The sequence below is a fragment of the Chamaea fasciata genome, unplaced genomic scaffold (genome assembly GCF_029207755.1).
Source record: "Chamaea fasciata isolate MVZ Bird 193981 ecotype frontalis unplaced genomic scaffold, bChaFas1.0.hap1 SCAF_5, whole genome shotgun sequence".
In the NCBI taxonomy this organism is placed as follows: Eukaryota; Metazoa; Chordata; class Aves; order Passeriformes; family Sylviidae; genus Chamaea; species Chamaea fasciata.
This window is the reverse complement of record NW_027094090.1, coordinates 15,304,010-15,326,479: the sequence shown is the minus strand read 5'-3', so window position 1 is coordinate 15,326,479 and position 22,470 is coordinate 15,304,010. Positions and strand designations below refer to the sequence as shown.

The 22,470-nt window shown below is 46.3% G+C and overlaps 1 protein-coding gene across 1 annotated transcript in view; it reads left to right on the top strand.

The window, feature by feature from the left end:
* The first annotated feature begins 13,057 nt into the window (after positions 1 to 13,057).
* The window catches only part of CELSR1 (cadherin EGF LAG seven-pass G-type receptor 1), a 165,086-nt gene continuing 155,673 nt past the window's right edge, over positions 13,058 to 22,470 (top strand). Inside the window, exon 1 of the mRNA XM_066182932.1 lies at positions 13,058 to 16,247. Coding sequence (XP_066039029.1) covers positions 13,058 to 16,247 — 3,190 coding nt within the window. The remainder of the gene's footprint in view (positions 16,248 to 22,470) is intronic.

Genomic DNA, 22,470 nt, shown 5'->3' with positions numbered 1-22,470 from the left:
TTCGTGGGTTTTCTTTTGGTTGCAGGTGGGCAATATTTTTGGATAAGAAACTATATAAACATGAAAAGCACTCTAAGCTTTTACTGTCTGAGGACTCATGTTTTTTCCTCACTCCAGCTGGGTCAAGTAAATATTGGCAAGGATTTGCCTTATGGATATGTAAATAAATGAGGTACATGCGTCACAGTTAGCATCAGCAGTCATGATTCACATATCTATAAGATTCCTTTGAAACCATCAACAAACTATTGTTAACAGACAAACAAAACCCAAAAGATAAAGTCAATTTGATTTTCCAAAGGCACTGGGGAAATCCTTCAAAAGCAGTTTGTGAAATAGCTGCCATGGATTAAGAGAGAGTGAGCAAGCAATTGGCAAAACCCAGGAATACACCAGCATTATTCACAGGGAAGAGGAGTCCCAGCTGGAGTCCTACACTGACATATGCTGCAGCTCCTCTGAGCAACCAGTTTCTACAAAATCTGCAAATGAAGGTGAATAATAGACCTTCTGGGATATTGAGTAAAGTTAGTCAAAATATGCAGATGTCCAAAATAATAAGGACAAAAGTTACTTCAGCTGTTGCAGAAGGGTATCAGAATACAGAGAAACTGGACAATAAAATGGCAGGTGAAATTGCAGATAAAAGACACAGTAGTTTATGTCAAACCTGTTAGCAAACCCAATTGTAGCTTCCAATACGCAGAGATAAGACCTGAACAAGCTATTGCAAATCAAAACAAGATGCACAGTTCTGGGCCCCCAGTTCAAGGCAAATATAAATGTGAAAATATGTTACAGAAAAAAACTGCAGCCATTAGCCCTGAAAATAAATAACTGGGGGTGGGGGGGGTGGGAACTGCGTGCATGAAGTCTTGAGCAGGATGAAGAAAGGGAGCAGAGAACATTGTCTGAGGGTGTTTGCAACCCCAAGCAGGTGACAGATGCTACAGGGAAGGAAGGGGAGGGTTTCTCACACAATGAATGCTGAAGTTTCACAGCAGTTTGTGGGAGGATGCCAAAGTTTGCACAGTTCAGAGAGGAATCAGCCAAATTCCTGGAAGAAAAATCCATTTGGTGCTATTAAAAATGAAGGTGTTATTTCTGGTCAGAAAGTCTTTGGACCACAAATAGTTGCAGTCTGCAAGCTCTTCTGTGAAACACCAGCACTTTTTACTCTGCCTGCAGGACCTCACTGCCAGAGACAGGGTAACAAGCCAGGAAGCTCTTTGGTCTGCTTATTCTTGATTTTTCTGGTATCATTTACATCCATTACATTCCACATTTGAAGAAAAACACCAAAGGCTACTAAGCATTTGCTGGAACCCATCTTGTCTCCCACTAGATGACATTTCAAACCTCAGCAGGAGTCATCTACTGTTTCTATAGCAGGAATGGAGACAGCTAGCCAGAAAAGCATCAACTAAATGTGAAAGGGGGCTAAAATCCTTTCTATTACTAAGTCCACAGTGTACAAGTGCTACACTGAGAAACTGCAACAAATTCCCATAGGACGTGTACTTAAGAAGTCTGTATAGCATGTATAGCTCACCTTAATTCTGGCATACTGTTTTGAGCTTGACTTTGCAAAGGCAGCAAAGTTCATTTAATTTGGTCTCTGTGTGTTTTTGTGTGAATAATTTTTATAAATCATCAAGACTTCATGTTTGTACTGTACATTTTTACGGTTTGGGATGACTTTCATTCATCAGACCCAGTATGGCTCAAGCTGCTCTCTTCCCATGAGTGCAGGCAAAGCCTGCCCCAGACATGGAAACGACCCCTTGGAGGGTCTTGTCTGCCTGCACCTTTCAGTCAGATTGTGTCTCAGGGTAGGCAGTGCTCCCACAGCACTGAAACCCTGATCATGGTCCATGGTGAGCACTGGTGCTTTGCAGGCTCAGCCCAAGACTGTCATTGTTAGGGCAGACATGACACACAGAGCGACACAATAAAATCTTCAGAAGGCTCTCATTGTTATGGCAGCATGCTGTCTTTTATACAGTTTTTACAAACCTCATGGGCAACTTTTTGGTTAAGAGCTTTTTTGTTAATTATTCTATTGGTTAGCAAAAGGTATTCTACTTGTCCATCAAATCTCTGTATTTTTGGATTTTTTACATATTTTCTTTACTGATTCTCATGGGACAAATCCTTTGTTATTACAGGTGCATTAGTTTTTCACCCTCAGAATATACTGTTGTGTTAAAGGAACTTCTCATTCTCAAAATAGCTTCATATGGGAACTTGAAAATTGCTAGTTAGCTGCACTAGAAAGAAATGGCAGGCCAGCTTTGGCTCTATCTACAAGAGGTGCTGAGTACCCACGGCCACCCCACCTGTGGGCATGGTCTTCACTGCACAGCCAGCCTCAAGCAACACCAAGAGGAAGAGAACAGGTCTGTATGGCTTTCAGATAAGCCAGTGGCACCAGATAAACCCTTGCAATAACACTGCTAGTTACAGTAATACAGAGGCAATCCAACCCAAGCAAAGAAACTGGGCTCAGACCTTCCAGCAGACATCATGCCAGCTGTGACTATCACATCCCAGCATATCTCAATTAGCAAAACTGTCAGTGGATAATAGGACAATGTAGATGAACACCACCAGTGAGGGCTGCCAGGAAGGTCCACCCAGCACTCCATGTGTTTGATGTGCCATCTGCTTCTGATTGACCACTGTACTACTGCAAGCTCATGCCCCAGGCAGTTGCAGTTTCTGGGACTCCAAGGGAGAAGGAAAACCACAAAAAAATACTTGATTAGGAGCAGCCAAGTCTCTTGGATCATCCTGCCATTGCCTCTGCACATCCAAAGGCAGCCTCTGTTCCTGGGTGATGAAGTGCAGCTACAGTGCTGATACTGGGCAGCTCTTCCAGCACTTCCAGGTTTCACTAGCTCGGTGTTACAGGATGGGATGGCTTGGCACAGGTTGACTGCAACCCATGACAACCATCTTGAGAAGTTCAGTACCAGGTAGAAAGCCTGCCAAATTGTGAGATTATTGTGATTTTCCACTTTGCAACCGATTTCTGCTGCAGCCTTATATCTCAGTAAGTCCTAAGACATTGGTTTCAGATGGGGTCAGAGGAAAGGGAACACTGACTGATACTCCCTCCTGGCAGTTTCATTCCTCTCTTCCATTCTGCCTCAGTAATTTTCTTCACTCTATCTTTCTTGCCCTGTTTCAACTTGCTTTTTTTCCACTGTTTGCTGTCCTGTTTTGAACCACAGAATGACTGAATTTGGAAAGGACCTTCAGAAGTAGCTGGTCCAAGCCTCTGGTCAAAAAAGGTCATCCACAACTGGTTGGCCAGGCCCATAGTCAGATGGCCTCTGAATATCTTCAAGGACAGAGACTCCACAAGATGGAGACTCCTGGGCAGCCTGTGCCTGTGCTCAGTCACCCTTGCAGTAAGAAGGTGTTTCCGTGATGTTCAGAGGGAACCTCCTGTGTTCCAGTTTGTGCCCATTGGCTCTGACTCTGTCAGTGGGCACTGAAGAGAAGAGGCTGGCTGTGTCCTCTCTGCACCCTCCAGGTATCTGTATACTCTGATGAGATCCCCCTGAGCCTTCTCTTCTCCAAGCTGCAGAGTCCCAGCTCACTCAGCCTTTCCTCACAGGGTTCAGCCCTTTCATCGTCTCCATGGCCCTGCTCTGGGCTGTCTCCAGTATGTCCATGTCTCTCCTGTACAGGGGAGTGTAGAACTGGACCTGGCACACTAGGTGTGGTCTCCCCAGTGCTGAGTAGAGGGGCAGGACCCTCCTGACATCCTCCTCCTGGGAATACTTAGCCTAGTGCAGCCTGGGAGGACACCAACAGCTCACTTTGCACTCCACTGCAGAAACCAGGGGAACCACACTGCAGAACTCACCTGAGAAGAGATGTTTCATTGAAAGAACTCTAATAGCCACTAAGTTCCTACCAACGGATTATTGAGGCTAAACACTTCTTTATTTTAGAAAAATGCAGCCTTGAGGCTGAACAAACCACCTGATCAAAAGTTACAGTACCTGAAAAAGGCAAGCCTTTCCAAGAGAGCCTTGCTTCAATCCATAAAATGGGTGGAGATAAAGAATTAGGACAGGAGGCAATCTTGGCTGTAGAACAGTAAAACACAGATACAGGGCAATATGCCTTCAGCAACCCCAATATTCACACATCTCTGGCATCTGCAGGTTTTATACAGCATGCAGTTGGGTGAGAAAGCAAGGAAAGGATATGAGGATATCCTCTTCCAAACAAGACCAAAGGCTTCCCTTCATCCACTTTCCCAAGAAGCAATCCATTAGCACCCAGTGATATCCACCCATGAGAAGTCCAACATCCCAGCACTCCAGCACTATGCCCCATGACTACCCCAGTACTCTTCTCTGTCCCAGTCTGTGCTGACAGCATGCTCTGTTCGTTAAAATTTTCAGAATAAGCCAGTTTTGACAACCCTTTTCATCAGTGACAGTGGCAGCTGTGGGAATACTTTTACTTCTAAGTCTCTCAGCCTCCTCATAGTTCAGAAAATATTTCATTTTCTCCACTGTGGGTGGAAATGGAGATCAGCACTTTCTAATGTTAGAGCAATGCTCTCTGCATGAGTAGCAAATAGTCCCAGTGTTTCACCCAGTCTGCAAAACCCAAGGGCACCCTGCATTTCTCTAACATGACATGGCAGAAGGTGCAACTAATTGTCGAGGCAGAAGCTAAGGGTGATGCTGCACACTCCAGTAGGAATGGTTAGAGATATTCACAGAGGATTTTTTCACCTGAAAATGTGTTTTGCTCCCCTAAGTACAATGAAATCATCAAAATGGCATTTATAGCTGAAGGTCAAGTCAGGAATTATACAATCATCAAGGTTGGAAGAGACCTTTTAAATCAAGTCCAACCATCAGCCCACTACTACCACTGTAACCCCTAAAGTACTAAATTGTTAAGGAGAAGCAGGCAGGGTGGAAGCGGTGCTGTTTTGGCTCTGCAGAGCCCTATTAAACCATTGCTGTGGCATGACTGATGGTGGGATTTGAACCCAAAGCTGCTCTGTGGAAACCATCTTGTGTGACTCTTGTTTCTTTGAGGGCTGTGAGACCCATGTCTGTCAGTACAGGGAAAATCAGCCTGGCAGCAGAGGTGGAGTTGGAGCACATGCCTGACAGCCTAATGAGCTTCCCATTCACCCAGCCTGTGTAACCAGGGATAATTTTTGTCCTTTTTCCTGACTACAGTGTTCAGGCTGGAATATCGGAAGATAAGGCTGTTTTGGGGCATGCCAGATAGAACAGGAAATGACTTCTGTCTGTTACTGAGCAGGAAAGAGGGTCTCTTGTGTCCACGTGGTACATCCTCCCACAGCCACTGTGGTGCTGCCAGTAAGGCTGCTGTGTGCTGAGGGGCTCCAGTCACTGCAAATAAGCTTCACCGATTTTACTTAAAAAGCAGAATTTGGACTGCTTCCCAGATTATAATTACCTATATATAAAAATAATGATAATTATGCTACCTAAGAGAGACCTCAGAGCACAAGGCTGACAAGTGATGACAACTAAATTCATTAAGAGTGCAAATGCTCTTCCTCTCCTTTATGAAACAACACTGAGTGATCTCCAAAGAAATCTAGCAACCAGAGACAGTCTGTTAATAAGTGGTGAGCCTGGTGAAAGCTGCTGGAGAGGCAGGACAATGAACTGTGGAGCTCAGTAGCTAGCAGAGCAGAAGAAAGTAGAACAGCCAAGATAATAGATTTTGAAAATACGAAGTGTTTCATACATTTGGAGTGAAATCTGTCTTTCAGTTTGTTTAAACTGGTAAATAAATCAGGGCAGGGGCCATTTTTCATCACGGAGGCCAACTGGTATGGCATGGCTTTCTCCCAGAGAACAGCTCTTTTACCTTTCCCAACACACATAGGGCAGCTCCATCCAAATTTCTCATAAGGCATAGTCCCAAGGGCTGTACAAAGGCCAGCCTGGCTTGGGCTGACCAAGGAAGTGAGCTGGCACAGGCTGAGCTTTATTGGGAGTCCAGCAGCAGTGCAATGCACACAACCTGAGCCTGATCCATCTGGATGCCTGCAGATGGACATGGTGTCTCTGTGCACCCATCCCAGAGCCAGAGAGAGCCTAAACTGAGACGCAGCACAGTATTAATGAGGCTTTTTAAAGTGGTTTTTCAAACACCTCCTGTTTTTCAACATTCAGAGTTGCCAAGCCTCAGGTATGCCAACAAACACTCAGAAAAATGTTACAAAATCCATCTATGAGAAAAAAAATTGCTATCTCTTGGGAAAAGATGAAAAGAGGTTGTGATGCAGAGCATGCTTCCAGTGCAGGACTAGAAACCAAGTCTCTGTCTTTCCATTGAATTCTAGGTATGGAATAAAACTAGGAAAGGGGGGACATAACAATAGTCATAATATCTCACGTGCAAATGCTGCAGTGGTTAGGGGAGGTGCTAAATGCCAGCTTCACCTTCTCTTGCTGAAACAGCCACAAAGCCACAACCCCCACCGTTATCTGAGCAACCTGTTATGCTGACTTCATATTCCCACAGTAAGCATTTCAGTTAATATTTTTATTTTTCCAACTAATTCCCTGCCTGCAAGTGTTTCATTAGAGCTATGTGTTTCCTCCCCTAAGAGGCTGAAATCCCTTGTCTTTGAATGTAACTGAACTTCTGGAAAATGAACAGGTTAGACCAAAGTCACAGTGTCCTTGCTTTCACTCCACCTTCCTGCCCATCCACCAGGAGCTCTTTGAATACTCATTGATAAGTAGCTGAAAGAATTTTCCTCCATGCTTTTCTTCTGAAAATGTTGCTGTGTCCAATGAGCCCATGGCAAGCTCATGAAAAACAGGCTACAAGGTCCTACTGCCAGGAAGGAGCCAAGCAGAAAGGTGGCTGGGTGTGTAGATGTTACCAAAATAACAGTACTGTTTAATCTAATGACATCAAACCAGCTTCTGGAGAAGAATCTTGGTGCTGAGCAAGTAGGCAATATAATGGCAGATGATGCTTGGTGCTGCTGAAGACAAAATAATAGAGGTTGGAAGAAAAAGCTGAATCCTGTCTCCATGTAAACCATAAAAAGTTCAGAAGATGTTAGTTCACTCCAGCAAAAAAAAATATTTTGGAGGCAATAAAATCCCTAGAAAACAGTATTTCAATATGAAATGGATGTCTAAATAGTAGAGAGAGCTGAAAGAAATACTAGGGGAGAAACTGGAGCAGTCTGGAGTCTAACATGGTATTACAAACATCCACATGTAGCTACTGAGGTGTAGCTACTGATGGTGGTACAGGACCAGTGTCCCCATATTCCCATGTAAACACAGAGCATGCCTACCCCATGAGCAGTGCAGTCCTGCAGACTTCTCCACAGGCAGAAACATCTCTACTAGTACTTGAACTCTACTTATTCTACTCATCTTCTGCGTCATCTCCTTGCTCCTCATGGTTCTCGTAGCACCACCAGTAACTGCACCCTGGTGACCACCTAAGGGTGTTTGTAAAGTGTTGTTAGACTTCAGTTCCAAATCCATCACTCAGTCAAGCTAGAATGACTACCAAGATAGTACTTCCCTTTTGTACTCTGTTCTTATTAATTAGTCCCCTAATCCCCCGATTAAACATCAGGAGCTGGCTAAGCAAGGACATCTGCCCTACTGCACTTTTATTTTGATGAGCTGGCAGCAAAGTTTCAGCAAACTCTCAGGCAAAGCCACAAGTGCTGACTTTTTAATCTGTTTGTACATTATAAGGTGAGACACTGTGAGAAAGAAAGGGCAAATCCTGCAAAACAAACAGTTAATTTCCAAGGGTTTGTTCTTCACTCAGTACCTCAGTTAATGTATAGGAGAGATATGCAAAGTACAGAAAAACACATCAATTTGCAGACTTGGGCTTTCTCCTCTTCTTACTTGAACTGGCTGATTAGTCTCACTTTTTTTTTTTTTTTTTTTTTTTTTTTTACTGGTTTGTTAGAGTATGTGTTATAGACTTGTTATTATGTAGAACTACATTTCTGATGTATTAATCTCTATATCACTTCCTTCATAAATAAAAGCCAAACCTTATTCAGCTTTTATTTGTTCTTGGCCACTGTGCAATTTTTGAACCTGAAATTTGCTTTTCTATTGGTTTATTTGTGGGTTTGCATGTTGTAACTAGTGAAGCCTTTAGCTAAAGTGAGGAGGGAAAAAAACCCCAAACCAATTTAGAGTGAGGAAACTCACAGGCAGTGTTTGAGTAGGGTGGAGCTGAGCTCCTTAGGGTAAATTATAAATGGATGGTATGAAGTCTAAAGAAATAAACAAGTTCCAACACCGAATCGCTGCTGTATCCACTGAGGATTTAAAAAGAGGCAACAGTATGATTTGCTACAACAAAGCCAGGAGAACCTGAAACTGTTTCTACTCTTTCTGAAAGGGAAAGCTACATACAGCCAAGAAGCCTTGAACATAATTCCTACAATAAGGATCTCAGCATTTTGAAATCCATTCTTGGCTTTAAGAAGAATGAATGTTAGCAATAAAAGTATTTTCTGGAACACTTCCAAACCTGTGTGGTTCCTGCAATAGGTGAAGGATCATATTTCACCATATGGAGCTTGAACTAGTTCTTCTATTTCTAAAATAAACTCAGATGCAATGTAGAGACATAAATTACTTTTGCTCACTTGACCATTCTTGGGCTGGACATGGAACAGATCTGCATGGGGACTGGAGGTCCACATGCCTGTTCACAGAGAAATTTCTCATGCTTTCTTTCTGTAGTGGTTGGAGAAATAGTCTAAAATCATGGGTTTATCCAACTTAAATTCACTACAATGATTCCTGTCAGCTCCTGTCCTCAGACTAATTTGCACACTGTAGCAGGAGAGGTCTCCTGGAGGAGCTTTGAGCAGACAGAGATCCTCTCTGTGGTGTGCTGTCCCAGGGGTGATTTGGCCAGTGACAGACCAGGGCTCCCACCTGCCTCCTGCCACGGGCAGGGGGAACCTTTAAAACTGAGGAATTCCTCTTAGTTTTCCCCTTTCACTTTTTATTGGGCTTTGCCTGGGATCACAGAAGATTGCTCTCTGCTGATGTGCAGCCCCAGACAGTGAAGACGCCCAACCATGAGGGTAGGATGTAACAGCAACCAGCCCAGGGAGTCTAAAAACTAGCAAGTTATTTGTTATTTGGTTTTGGTTTGTTTTGGTTTTTTTCATGTCTAATATGCTGTTAGTTTATATGAAATAATGGGTAATAAATAACATTCCCCTTCAAAATCTAATATTATTCAGTTCTAATATGCGGCACAAAACATCCAGTTTCTTTGCAGTTGCTGGAAAATTTAAGGTTGTGGAATAAATTGTGGTTAAAGGCTGTTTTATTACTACCTGTTGTGGTTTCTTAGATTATTTTCTCAACGTGCTACTTTAGCAGGAATAGATCATTGATGCGTTTGTGAAGTAAATAAATGCAGTTATGAAAATGTAATACATGTATCAATTTATGTTAACACTATGTATATAGAGATCTTGTACAAGATATAGGTTGTGTTGCATGGATACTTAAATTTGAGGAAAAATTTTCTTCTTCCCCCAAGCAAGAGTTTAGAAGATAAAAAACCCTGGTTTGGAGAGGTGGGGAACACACTGCATATCACTTCCTTGCAATATACTTCACAAATCCAATGACAAAAAACTTTTCACTACTCTTGTTCTTTTTAAAAAAGTGAACTATTTTAACATAGCATTACTGAATGTGAATTTTTAAGTCTTTCCTCAAAGTACTGGTGAGCTGTGATAAGAAAAGCTCCATCTCCTTCTATAAAACCACCTCTTCCACAGGAATGAATTTACACTGAATCATTTTATTCCCAACCTTAAAAATACTATTGGATCTAGATGCAGGAAATTCCAACCCTGCCTTCCTCTGGCCTAAAGTCCCAATTAAGGAATGACTCTTGATGTCTCCCCTGGTCTTGTAAACTTCATGTTTTAGGAAAATCCCTTACAGTTTAACTACTTTTTTTGTTGTTGTTGTTGTTCAAGCTAAACTCTGAATGAAGCTGGGTAACAATTCAATCTGGTTTGTTGGGTTTGGTGGTTTTTTTGGCTTTTTTTTGGGTTTTGTTTTTTTTTTTTTTAATCCTCAGTTTTCTTTTAAATTCACTTTGGAAAGAAACTTGAAATATTTCACTCGTAGACAAGTTGAAACAGAGATATTTTTTTTAGCTGTGAATTGAATATGTCATCAGTTGCTACTAAGGAAACAAAGGGTCAAGAAAACCCCACCCACTCGCATTTTTTATGGATGTCGCTCATCATAGTGATGTCAGGGTGATTTCTTCTATAGGAAAGGACAGGTTATATGAGAAAATCTGCAAAATCAGGCACAATGTGGTTTTCTTTGAAGGATCAGCCTTCATTAAAACTTGCCAGCTAAAACAAGGGGGACGTGATTCTGTTCCTCTTCCCACCTTGAGTCGCCTTTACCAAAAATTCTGCTTCACTGTTGCCCTCTCTGGCTCTTCTGTACCCACAAAGGCAGCAGCAGAAACAGATCCCATCAGCCCTGACCTCTGATCTAACAGCGACCCCTGTTTCCACACAGAGTGACCTGGGAACATGAGTCATTTCACCACTGAAAAGTCATTTGAGTTGCCCGAGTGTTAAATAAACCTATTCTTTTTGCTAGAGCAGTGAGTCAGTTGTAAAAACTGTGTTCACCATTTTGGATTTGAAATCTATTTTAATGGTAAAATAATATGGCAAATGGTGTAACGCATGCAAAGAGCAATAAGGATAATACATTTAATTAGAAAACAGTGAAACAAGATGAATTTAAGTGGAAATAGAAGGCAGGTCATACAAATAGGGAAACGACAGAAGATTATGTGTAATCATACAGAAAACTGATTTATACAGAAGATATTACAGTATCTTCCCAACTCACAGTTGCCTCATTGCAATAAAAAGAAAAAAGTTTAAACTGTCTCTTCTTACAAATCTATTTTATCTTGAAACATGTACTTGGTTGTCATTTTTGAAGAGTCAAAAAAAGAAATTATTTTATAACAAGAGGTTATTTTTCAAACTGTAGGTATTAAGAATAGCAGCAAGAAAATGTAGAGTGAAGCAAGAAAAGTATGGACTTAGACTAGTTCCCTTATGCAAATCCCAGGTAATATTGATTAACCCAGTTACCAAGTGAGTTGCTTTATTTCTGGAGTATAAAGCAGGTCACTACATCCACTCGAGCTCAATAAACAAATGGAAGATTATGTTTAATTTTTTTAAACTTTCTTTTCATGAGCAATCATTTTCATCAGAGAATATGCAAAGCCAAGTAAGCTTCTAAATTCCACTTTAAAAAATCTCTAATTGAGTAAAGCTGAATCAGCAAAACATCTTCCAAAACCCCAAGTTATGAAACTCTTTTTCCTCCTGACAGACATACTGGCAATTATCCTGTTGGTTGGTTTTTTTGTTTTTACTGGGATATTTTTTCTTTTTTTCTTTCTTTCCCTTGCAATAATCCATTTCGGGGGACAAAAGCCACTGAAATAATCTGTTTTGTTTGTAGTCGTCTTATAACTGCTGAAGAGCATGAACCGACAGCGACAAATCGCTCTGAAAGTTGCCTTCCAGCTCCTACAAGTACCAAAGTTTTGCAAAATCCCAATCGGCAACCTTGGGCTGCTCGTTGTTCACCACCGCACGTCTTCTCCCGGCGTACAGCTCTTGTACGCGGGATCTCTGTAGGTTAGCATCGGTCTTTGCCGCTGGCAGAGCGAGCACCGCGGCCCCGCGCCTCCCGCGCCTCCCCGCCGCACCCACCAGGGGCCACTGCAGCCGCGGGGATGCGGCCGCAGCTCGGGCGCGCCGCTCCGGCGTCTACATCGCCAAGGGAAAAGTAGCGCGACAGAAAGTATTTCGCATAAATTCGTAAAACTGACATTATAATCACCAGCGCAACATTTCCATGCGCGGCTGGGCTTTGCTGCTGCCCACAGAAGTTTGCGTCCTGTCAATCGTTATTTGACACTGCCCCAAAGAAATCTTTAACTCAAGGCTCCAGATCCTGCCGGCTGCTTTGCCTGCTTTAGAGCAAGGCGTGAGCAAGGCAGCAGATCTTGCGCCGGGATACCGGCAGCCGCCCCCCACCCCCCCCACCCCCCTTGGGCCCCGCATGATGCTCATTTTGCTCTGGAAAGTAGTTTCACTTTATTTTTTCCCCCCTCCATAGCAAGAAATTAGTAAAATGGATTTAAATGAATTTCTGTTTAACTTTGTTCTGGACGACGGCTTTGAGACGACAGGTGGCTGCTGCGTGGGGAAGCGGCCGAGAATCGCCGCCCGCGGAGCTCCGTCCGCGTGGGGCAGCGGAGCGGCCGCAGCGGGACCTGCCCCGGGCACGCACGGCCCCGCCGGCACCGGCAGCTCCCCGGCCGCCGAGGGGCGCCGGGCGGCGGAGCGGGAGCCCCGCGGGGCTGGAGTCGGCCCGGCCCCCGCCGCCGCCGCCCGGGAGGGGCCGGGCGGGGCCGGCAGGAAACCCCGCCCCGGGCAGCGCCCGCCGCGCTCCGCGCAGCCTGCGCTGCTCAGCGGAGCCGAGCCGAGCCGGGAGGCTACAGCGGGACGGGACGGGACAGGACGGGACGGACGAGGTGCGGCGGCTCTGCCGTGCCGCGCAGCCACGCGGGACCGCGCCGCCCGTGGGCCGGCCCCGCCGCGGGGGGGACCTCGATATTTGATTTTGTTTTCTTCTTTTTGGCGAAGGAGAGGAGCAGCAGGTTTATGCTAATCGTCCTCTGGGGAGCGGCGGCGGGAGGAGGAGGAGGAGAGGAGCCATTTTGAACTCACTTCAAAGTTTAAGGTGGAAAAGTTGGAGCTCTCCAGCCCGCTGCCCGCGGACCGGGACGGGGCGCGGGGCTCGGGGCCGGCGGTGCCCGGGAGGCGAGGGCGGTGGGGGGGGCGGGCCGCCGGCTGATGGATGCGGGCGGGCGGGCAGCCCGGCGGGTGGATGGATTGTGCAGCAGCCCGCTGCCCGGCCCCGCTGCCCGCTGAGCTCCGGAGATGCCGCGGCTGCTGTCCGCCGCCGCCTGCGTGTCCTGGGCCGCGCTGCTCTGCGCCCTGGCGTCGGCAGGCGGCAGGGACCCGCGGCCGCCCCGCGCCGCCCCGCTCCTCCACCTGCCCGCGGGGGCCGCGGGGCGCCCCGCCGCTGCCGCCGAGCCGCCGGCGCTGCCGCCCGCCGGGCGCCTGAGGGCTGCGGGGACCGCGCCGCGCCGCGCTCCGACCGCCGAGCCCCGCGGGCCCCGTGGCGGCGGCCCCTGCCCGCGGCGCCCCCGGCACCGGGCGGCCGCCGAGCCCCGCGGAGCCGCCGCCGGCTGCGCCCCGCCGCCGGGCAGGGAGGGCGGCGGGCGGCGAGGGGCGCGGCGGGCGCGGAGCCTCAACAACCCCCCGCAGTTCCAGCTGCCCAGCTACCAGGTCTCCATCCCCGAAAACGAACCGGCCGGCACGGCGGTCATCGTGCTGCGGGCCCAGGACCCTGACGAAGGTGAAGCCGGTCGGCTGGCGTACTCCATGGAGGCGCTCTTTGACGAGCGCTCCAACGACTACTTCACCATCGACGTCGAGACGGGCAGCGTGGTCACTGCCCGCAGCCTGGACCGGGAGACGAAGGACACCCACGTGCTGAAGGTTACCGCCTCCGACCATGGTTCCCCACGCCGCCGCTCGGCCACCACCTATTTGACAGTGACTGTGAGTGACACCAACGACCACGAGCCGGTGTTTGAGCAGCCCGAGTACCGAGAGAGCATCCGGGAGAACCTGGAGGTGGGCTACGAGGTGCTGACGATCCGAGCTACTGATGGTGATGCCCCAGCCAATGCCAACATGCTGTACCGCCTGCTGGAGCCAGGAGCTGGTGATGGAGTCTTTGAGATTGACCCGCGTTCCGGGGTTGTGAGGACCCGGGCCTCGGTGGACCGTGAGGAGGTCTCTGAGTACCACCTGGTGGTGGAAGCCAATGACCAGGGCAAGGATCCAGGACCACGCAGTGCCACGGCTATGGTGCACATCACTGTAGAGGATGAGAATGACAACTACCCTCAGTTCAGTGAGAAGCGCTATCTGGTCCAGGTGCCAGAGGATGCCCCAGTGAACAGCCAGATACTGCAGGTACAGGCCACAGATCGGGATCGGGGCAGCAATGCCCAGGTGCACTACAGCATTGTGAGTGGCAACCTGAAAGGCCAGTTCTACATTCACTCTTTCTCTGGCGCCATCGACCTCATCAACCCTCTGGATTATGAGACTATCCGGGAGTACACACTCCGGATCAAAGCCCAGGATGGGGGCAGACCTCCTTTGATCAACTCCAGTGGTATGGTGTCGGTGCAGGTTGTAGACGTGAATGACAATGCCCCCATCTTTGTGAGCACTCCCTTCCAGGCCTCAGTGCTGGAGAATGTTCCTCTGGGCTACTCGGTGCTGCACATCCAGGCAGTGGATGCTGACTCTGGAGACAATGCCCGCCTGGAGTACAAACTCATAGAAATGGCACCGTCCACTGGAGGTGCCCCTGTAACAGGTGACTCTGGGTTCCCTTTTCAAATCAACAACAGCACAGGGTGGATCACTGTAGCTGCAGAGCTGGACCGAGAGACTGTGGAAAATTATCACTTTGGGGTGGAGGCCAGGGACCACGGTGTGCCGGTCATGACCTCCTCAGCCAGCGTGTCCATCACTGTCCTGGATGTGAATGACAACAACCCCACCTTCACAGAGAAGGTGTATCACCTCAGACTGAATGAGGATGCAGCTGTGGGCAGCAGTGTCCTGACCCTGACAGCAGTGGACAGGGACGTTAACAGTGTTGTGACTTACCAGATTACCAGTGGCAACACCAGGAACCGTTTTGCCATCACCAGTCAGAGTGGAGGAGGGCTAATCACACTGGCCTTGCCTCTGGATTACAAGCAAGAAAGGCAGTATGTGCTCACAGTCACTGCCTCTGATGGCACTCGCTTTGACACCGTCCAGGTCTTCATCAATGTCACAGATGCCAACACACACCGCCCAGTCTTCCAGAGCTCCCACTACACAGTGAGCGTTAGTGAGGACAAGCCCATTGGCACCTCTATTGTCACCATCAGTGCCACTGATGAAGACACGGGGGAGAACGCAAGAATCACTTATATTTTGGATGATAATATCCCCCAGTTCCGCATTGACCCTGATACAGGCACCATCACCACCCTGATGGAGCTGGACTATGAGGACCAGGCCTCCTACACATTGGCCATTACAGCCCATGACAATGGTATCCCCCAGAAATCGGACACCACATATGTTGAGATCCTAATCCTGGACGCCAATGACAATGCACCCCGCTTCCTGCGCGACCGCTACCAGGGCTCGGTGTTTGAGGATGTGCCACTCTCCACCAGTGTCCTGCAGCTGTCTGCCACTGACCGTGACTCGGGCCTCAATGGCCGTCTCCTCTACACGTTCCAAGGTGGTGACGATGGAGATGGAGACTTCTACATTGAACCCACTTCTGGAGTGATTCGCACACTGCGCAAGCTGGACCGTGAGAACGTGGCTGTCTACAGCCTGCGGGCCTTTGCTGTGGACAGGGGCAGCCCACCACTGAAAGCCTCTGTGGACATCCAGGTGACTGTGCTGGACATTAATGACAACCCCCCTGTCTTTGAGAAGGATGAATTTGATGTCTTTGTGGAGGAGAACAGTCCCGTGGGCTCTATTGTGGCACGGATCAGTGCAGCTGATCCCGACGAGGGGACCAATGCACAGATCATGTACCAGATTGTAGAGGGGAACATCCCTGAGGTCTTCCAACTAGACTTGCTAAATGGAGACCTCACAGCCCTAATGGACCTGGATTACGAGAGCCGGACGGAGTATGTTATTGTGGTGCAGGCCACTTCAGCCCCTCTTGTGAGCCGAGCAACTGTGCACATCCGCCTCCTGGACCAGAACGACAACCCACCCGTGCTGCAGGACTTCCAGATCCTCTTCAATAACTACGTGACCAACAAGTCCAACAGCTTTCCCTCTGGCGTGATTGGCAAGATCCCAGCTCATGATCCCGATGTGTCTGATAGCCTGGCCTACACTTTTGTCCAAGGCAATGAGTTAAACTTGCTCCTTTTGGACTCTGCCACTGGGGAACTCAAACTGAGTCGTGATCTGGACAACAACAGACCCCTGGAAGCCCTTATGAAAGTGTCAGTCTCAGGTAAGCAAGCATTGGAGTGCATGATTTTGTTTGTCAGACCACTATGGGGGCATGGGAAGAAATAACACACTTGCAGTTTAGAGTGTAGCTCTTGGTTTCCTGAAGCAGCAAGTTATCTGTGAAATTTTTGGAGAGGAACCACAAAAATGTATCAAGCCTATGTGCTGTGGATTGAAGTGGTGCTTTGAAGTTATTTAGTAAACGTGAATCACAAGGATAAATAAATATGAGTGTACATGGAAGGGAGCATACTCCTTCAGCTGAGGTGGTACCTTGGCTGGAGCTTTTCTGATGTGGTTCCATAAAGGTAGTAAATGATGTAACTTGCAAAGATGTAGGGAATGCATGTGTATCTGTAATGCTGTAATAAAAATCCTTCTTTATTTTTCTCTAAAAAAAGTTGAGATTTGATATCTCTGCTTTTTCAGCAACAAAGCATGTTTACTTCCTTCTGTGTACCCAGAGGTTTGGCTGGTAGCTCCTTAGACCTCAGCCCAGAGCTGGTGTGGCCCAGGTGGATGTCCTGCTGCTGGTGTTTGCATTGCTGACCTGCACTCCTGTGGGAAATGGCAGCTCTGAAAGCAATCGGTTATGGCTGTGTGATGGCTGTGAAACGTGGCTAATGGCACTGGAGTTGCTTTAGTGGCACTAAATGGCCAAATGCAGCCCCTGAATCAGGGGTGTTGTGGGGAGGGAGAGAAAAGGAGAGGGAGGGATACTATGCCGTTAACTTCATTGGAGTACTTTTGTCTGTGTGTGTGTGTGAATACTGTTCCATGTTGTCCAATATGTACTTTTGTTTGAGCACAAACATGCTCTTAGGATATTATATTTTTTCTGCTCAGTTGCTTGTTTATCATGGAATTACTTTTTATGCCTCTAATTGTGACATCAATCATGCAATGAGTAATTTCCTCTGCAGGTGCCACTCTATAAAGTTTACTGTGGACCTGATCCCATATTTCTGTTGACTTTCAAAGGTTTAGCCAGATACTTTCCTTGCTGCCTCTCTCTGCAAAGTGAACTAAGATCTGTGTTATTTTTATAAAAAAAAGAAAAAAGCTTAAAGTACTAGGTATGTAAAATCATACTTGGGGAGATTATTAGGAAAATAATAATCAAACTGTGGCATAATCCTAGCAGCAATTGTTTTGCTGTAAAACTGGCCACAGTGTGCAGCAAGGCCTCAGGAAAGTGAGCCACACTCTCCCTTGTGTTTGCGGGCTTGAGGTTCTTTTTGCATCAGAAAAATGAAAGTGACAGTAACTGAGCTGACTGATTTTGTTGCAGTGTATCTCCTGAAAAGCTGCTCCTGGTTCTTCCAGAGTGCTGGGGTGCAGCTTATGTGGTAAGGCAAATGCAGTTTCTGTGTCCTGTGAGGACTAGCAGGAAAAACAGACAGCAGGCTAAAGAAAAACATTTGGATTAAGGTGCCGATGATTGCATGGTCACTGTCTCTTTGAACCAGTAGCTCTTTATCTGGTAGCAAAAGATAAGCACTCATCTTGGAGCACAAAGCTTGGAAAAGTTGTTAGACTAGGTGAAGAGTGTGTTCAGTGCAGAAAAAAATAGCTGACACGAACAATTCCTTTCTTGGTATAATGATTTACACGGTTTAAGTGGGTGAAGTCTCAGGTAGGAGTGAAGACCTGTTTTCTTATACAGGAGATTGATTATTCCAGCATCATTTTCGTGTTTTGTGAAGCTGTGAACTTTGAAACTCTGCTGTGATGTTCATCAAAATGGACTGTCTGCTGCATGTCTTGAGATACTTGAAATGTTAAAGTTTTTAATGGCTAGGATTTTAAGATAATTTTAACAAGCACTGAACTACATTTGACATTTATTTGGAGTAGTTCACTGTGTGGAAATTGGAAGGGCAATTTGTCGTTGTGTGATTAGTTCGTGCAAGTTTCACCTGCCTGGTTTCTCTGATTTATCTGATGTAGTTCAAAAAAGAAAAGAGACAGAGAAGAAGCTCAGACAGAAGTACTCCACGGGGTTATCTCTAAGTGTTGCGTAACACCTGCAAATCATCTGCTAAAATGACCTGCCAGTTAACTGAAAAAAACGTGTCTATGGAGTAGCCATTAACCTCTCAACCCAGGCAGACACAAAGTCCTCCGCTACTCACAGCTGCTCTTAGGTCAGGGGAGGGCTGGAACTCTTTATGAACTTGGGGAATTTGATCTCTAGATGAGTCGGAAATAACAGCGGTGCTGTAAAAAATCTTATTTCTATCTAGCGATGTGTTGTGCTGCAGAGGCACATATGTGCAGTGCTAGTGAGGAGCCCTGCTACTCCACTGAGTTACTTGGAGACACTGATACGTGGATAAACGCAGCACTCTTTCATTTGACTTGGGGATTATTCAAATAAGCATGATAATTTTTGCCTTCTGCTTATAAACAAAATTTAAGAATCATGAAGACCAAGCAAATGGAGCTAATAGGCTTCATAAGGCTGTCAGAAGTTTCACGTAAGCATTGTCAGAAGCTCTGTGGGGTGGTGAGCAGCTGGGGCAGGCTCGGGGCGTGCTCGGCTCTGCCCTTGCCTAGGCGCTGGAGTGCCCGTGGGGTACCTGAGGGCTGTGCCCCCACAGCCAGTCAGGAGCCAACACAGGCAGAGAGGGAGGAGTGTGGGTGGTGTGGATATTAGCATCTTGCTTTGGATTGGGAAGAAGCTTTTGAAGTCTGTCTCTTTTGAAGTGAATCTCTCTGGGTGTCCCTCTGCCTGTGCCTGTTGTACAGAGCCGTCCGAGTGAACAAACCAGACCCCTTTTGCATGCAACTGGTCCAGAAGTGCTCCAGGGGTCTCTTAAAAAGGCACATTCTCCTTTTTCTAGTGTACCTTCAAGGTTTTCTTACGGAAAGGCAGAGCTTTGGCTTTATATTCCCGTGTCTGCACATTGTGTTGTTGTTTTAACAACTGGAATGAAATCTGGACTTTGCTGAAATCCTGCCCGTACTTTCCAGGAGGGGCAGGAACTCTGACCTTCTAAAACAGGTGGTCAAGAGTCGATCAGTCTGTGATTTCTTAGTGTTACTAATAAACACACGGCTCAAATTGACAGGGTGGTTAAATATGATTACTTTTCGTCCACAGTGATGTTCATGATAATGTTAAATTGGGGTTTATTTGGTAAAAAATGGGTTAAACATTGCTGAAGTCACATTGCATTTCCTTGGTAAACATTATATTGCAGTTCTTGCTGGGGCGGAGGGGGGAAGGCTGGTATGAGCATCAGCTTTGCACAAATGTTACACAAGTTTGCCTGGGTATCAAGTTGCAAACAATGCTGGCACCTGCTTGGCTGTGTTACCACAAGTAGTCCCACTTATCATCAACGACAGCTCGGTGGGATACAATAGCTGTGTGTGCAAACTCCTCTGGGAACCCAGCCTAAACCAGCAGTGCAGACAAAACCCAAACTGGCTGGATGCTATAGCTTTTGAGTGGTCCGGATAAATGTGAAATATTGTGCAACATACAGTATACAATTCTGGGAAGGTTTTGCACCTCAGGCAGTGAGGGATAGACACCCAAGCGTTTTTGAGGACTGTGCAAGCTCAAGTATCGTGTTTTAAATTTCTTTAGCTTTAAATATCCAGTGGCATTCAGTGAGGTTATTTGGTATCAGCAAATGGAAGTTAACATAGAGCTTGTGGTGTTACAATCAACTTTGGGAATTTTTACTCAGAGCTTGGTAAGGAATCTTCATTATTATTGTAATTTAAAAGTCATTATTGCTAATGATCCCGAATCTCCAGGTCTGTGCCTTCTCCATACAAATGCAGATGATGCAATACTTTGGTGCAGCCCTTCTGAGAAAGGTGAGACCACAGCTGTGCCTGAGATACAAAGTATTGGGGCATTACTCCTGTGTGGCAAGATTTGAGATTAAAGGGAAAAAAGAAATTCTAGCTAGAAAGTATCCTTGTATGTAGAGACGCCTCTGGGCAGGAGGGTGAGCATGGTGTGACCTCTCGGGATGTGTCCTGGACACCTGGGCAGCACCAGGGCCCGGCCCAGCCTCGTGTCCCCACCTTTGGGCAGCAGGGCAGGTATGGCCTTGTGAACTTTGGGGGCAGGTTGGCTGCTTCTGGCTGCCACCAAGGACATGCTTGCAGGGACAGCAAGGGGCACTTAGCACCCAAACTGCCACTTAGCACCCAAGCTGCTCTCCATGATCTCCCTTCCAGGTAAACAATCCTACAGGCAGCTGGTATAGAGATCCTGTGAGTTTTACAATTAGGAGACGATGGAAATGGAGGGGTGGAGAGTTCTCCCCTTGGAGCAGGAGGGGTATTGGAGCCCGTTGTGTGGCTGCAGGTCTTTTGCACGCTGGTGTCCCAGGGACCTTGGGCTCTTGCACTTCCCTCATGCATCCCACTGTGGAGCGAGGGGAGGAGGTAGTGGTGCAGAGGCTGAGAGGCAATGATGAGGGACCCATTTAGAAAGATGGAATGATACCACAAGCTGCAGGATTGTATCCCCAGTCGTTGTGTGGTGTGTTTGGTGCGACTGAAGTGAAGGGTGATTGATAATAGCTAATAGTGGTGACTTTGAACATTTACATTAATTTTCCTAAAATAGCAAATCAAGAATGGTGACCATCAATTAAAATTAGGGCAGTTCCTGGATCTGCTGTCGCTACCTGTATTCTTTATTGCATCCATATATGTTCCATGTTCTAATTTCTGCTACAGCAAGGTGTATTGATGTGTGTCTTTCCAGCCTGCTGGAATGTGACTTTTTGTTTTCAGCTGTATGATGTGTTCCAGCTGATAAAAAGCTGTGGTTGCCTTATTGCTTCTCTATAGGCTTCCCTCCACTTCATGCCTGGATTTTATAGGAGTGATGTATTTTTGTTTCAAAAGACAGGAAAACATCTATGGCAATGAGGAGAAAGTATTTAGTGGAAATCTGACTGACAAAGGAACTGTTTACTGAGATAAAAGGTATCTTCTCTCCATCAATAAATAAAATGTTGATACTTTTCTCAGCAATTTCTGGGAAAGAGAGAAGCTAAGGTAACAAGGAGAAAGTATAAGAAGAATGAGAATGTAGATATGACTGAGAAAGATCTAATAGGCTTTACTTGATGATAAGTCTCATGGGAAAGAAATTAAATGTAGAGAAGTATGGTGGTGGGATAACCTTGATAACTTTTTTCCTCTCATTTTCACATTATTTACAAATGAAGAGATAGTTGTAATAAGCATTTTTAAAAATTGGATTAGTAATTGTTTCATATTTTTGATTAATTTTTAAGCCTCGGGGTATATTAAAGAATTGGTTTCCTTGGTGTATACTCTTGTGCTTTGCTTCCGTCTCAGACATCACTGAAATATTCTTCCTTCTGACCTGCACTCATGAGTTCAGAAGAATCCTCTCTTGTTCTGTTTTTCTGGTCAGGCATTTCAGAATTGTTTTAGGCTGGGATTGTGGAACCTGCTGCAAACTGCCAAATACAGAATAAACATTGAATTGTTGTCCGAGTAACGGCAAAAGAACCCTTTGTTTAGAATACCGGAACAGTTTTCTAAGTTTTGATGTTAGCATGATAGTAAACCTGCAGTAGAGGTAGTGATGGGGAAAGTAGGTGATGTGAAGCAGTGGGATTTTATACTTCATTATCTCCAGCATCCCAAGCGTTACCTGAGGAAGTGTCTGGCTGCTGATAAAGCCTATCATTTTACACCTGCTCATTGAATGGTCCATTTTCCTTCAGTGTATATACTTAATACCTTGGAACTAACTCCCATCCATTGCTGACTCCTGTCTTGGAACTAAATAAATGTTCTCAGACATCCCATGACTGAGGAACATAATGTGAGGTATTAAAGTATAACATTAGGTGTAGTAAGTAGCTGCTCACTGCTCTTCTGTAGGGTGATTGAGAGACCCTTAGCAGACACTTGGATAGAAACAAAGACATCCTCACATTTCAACCAGTCTGGTCAGAGCATCTTGGCATCCTGGTATCTCCCAGCATCTTCACGGAGAGTTTGGGGCGACTCCTTTGTCATCTGCATCCTCCTCAGTGTGCAGCAGGTCTGTCAGACACTCCTGTGGCTGACAAGTTGTCTCCAGTCTTTGGGCTGGCTGGGTCTTCAGAGTTCGTGGGTCCAGGGGCATGTGAGAGTATGCCACACTTGTGATGGTGGTTCTGGTTCAGCCAGATGTGCAGCTGCTGCATACTTTGGCATAGCTGAGCTCA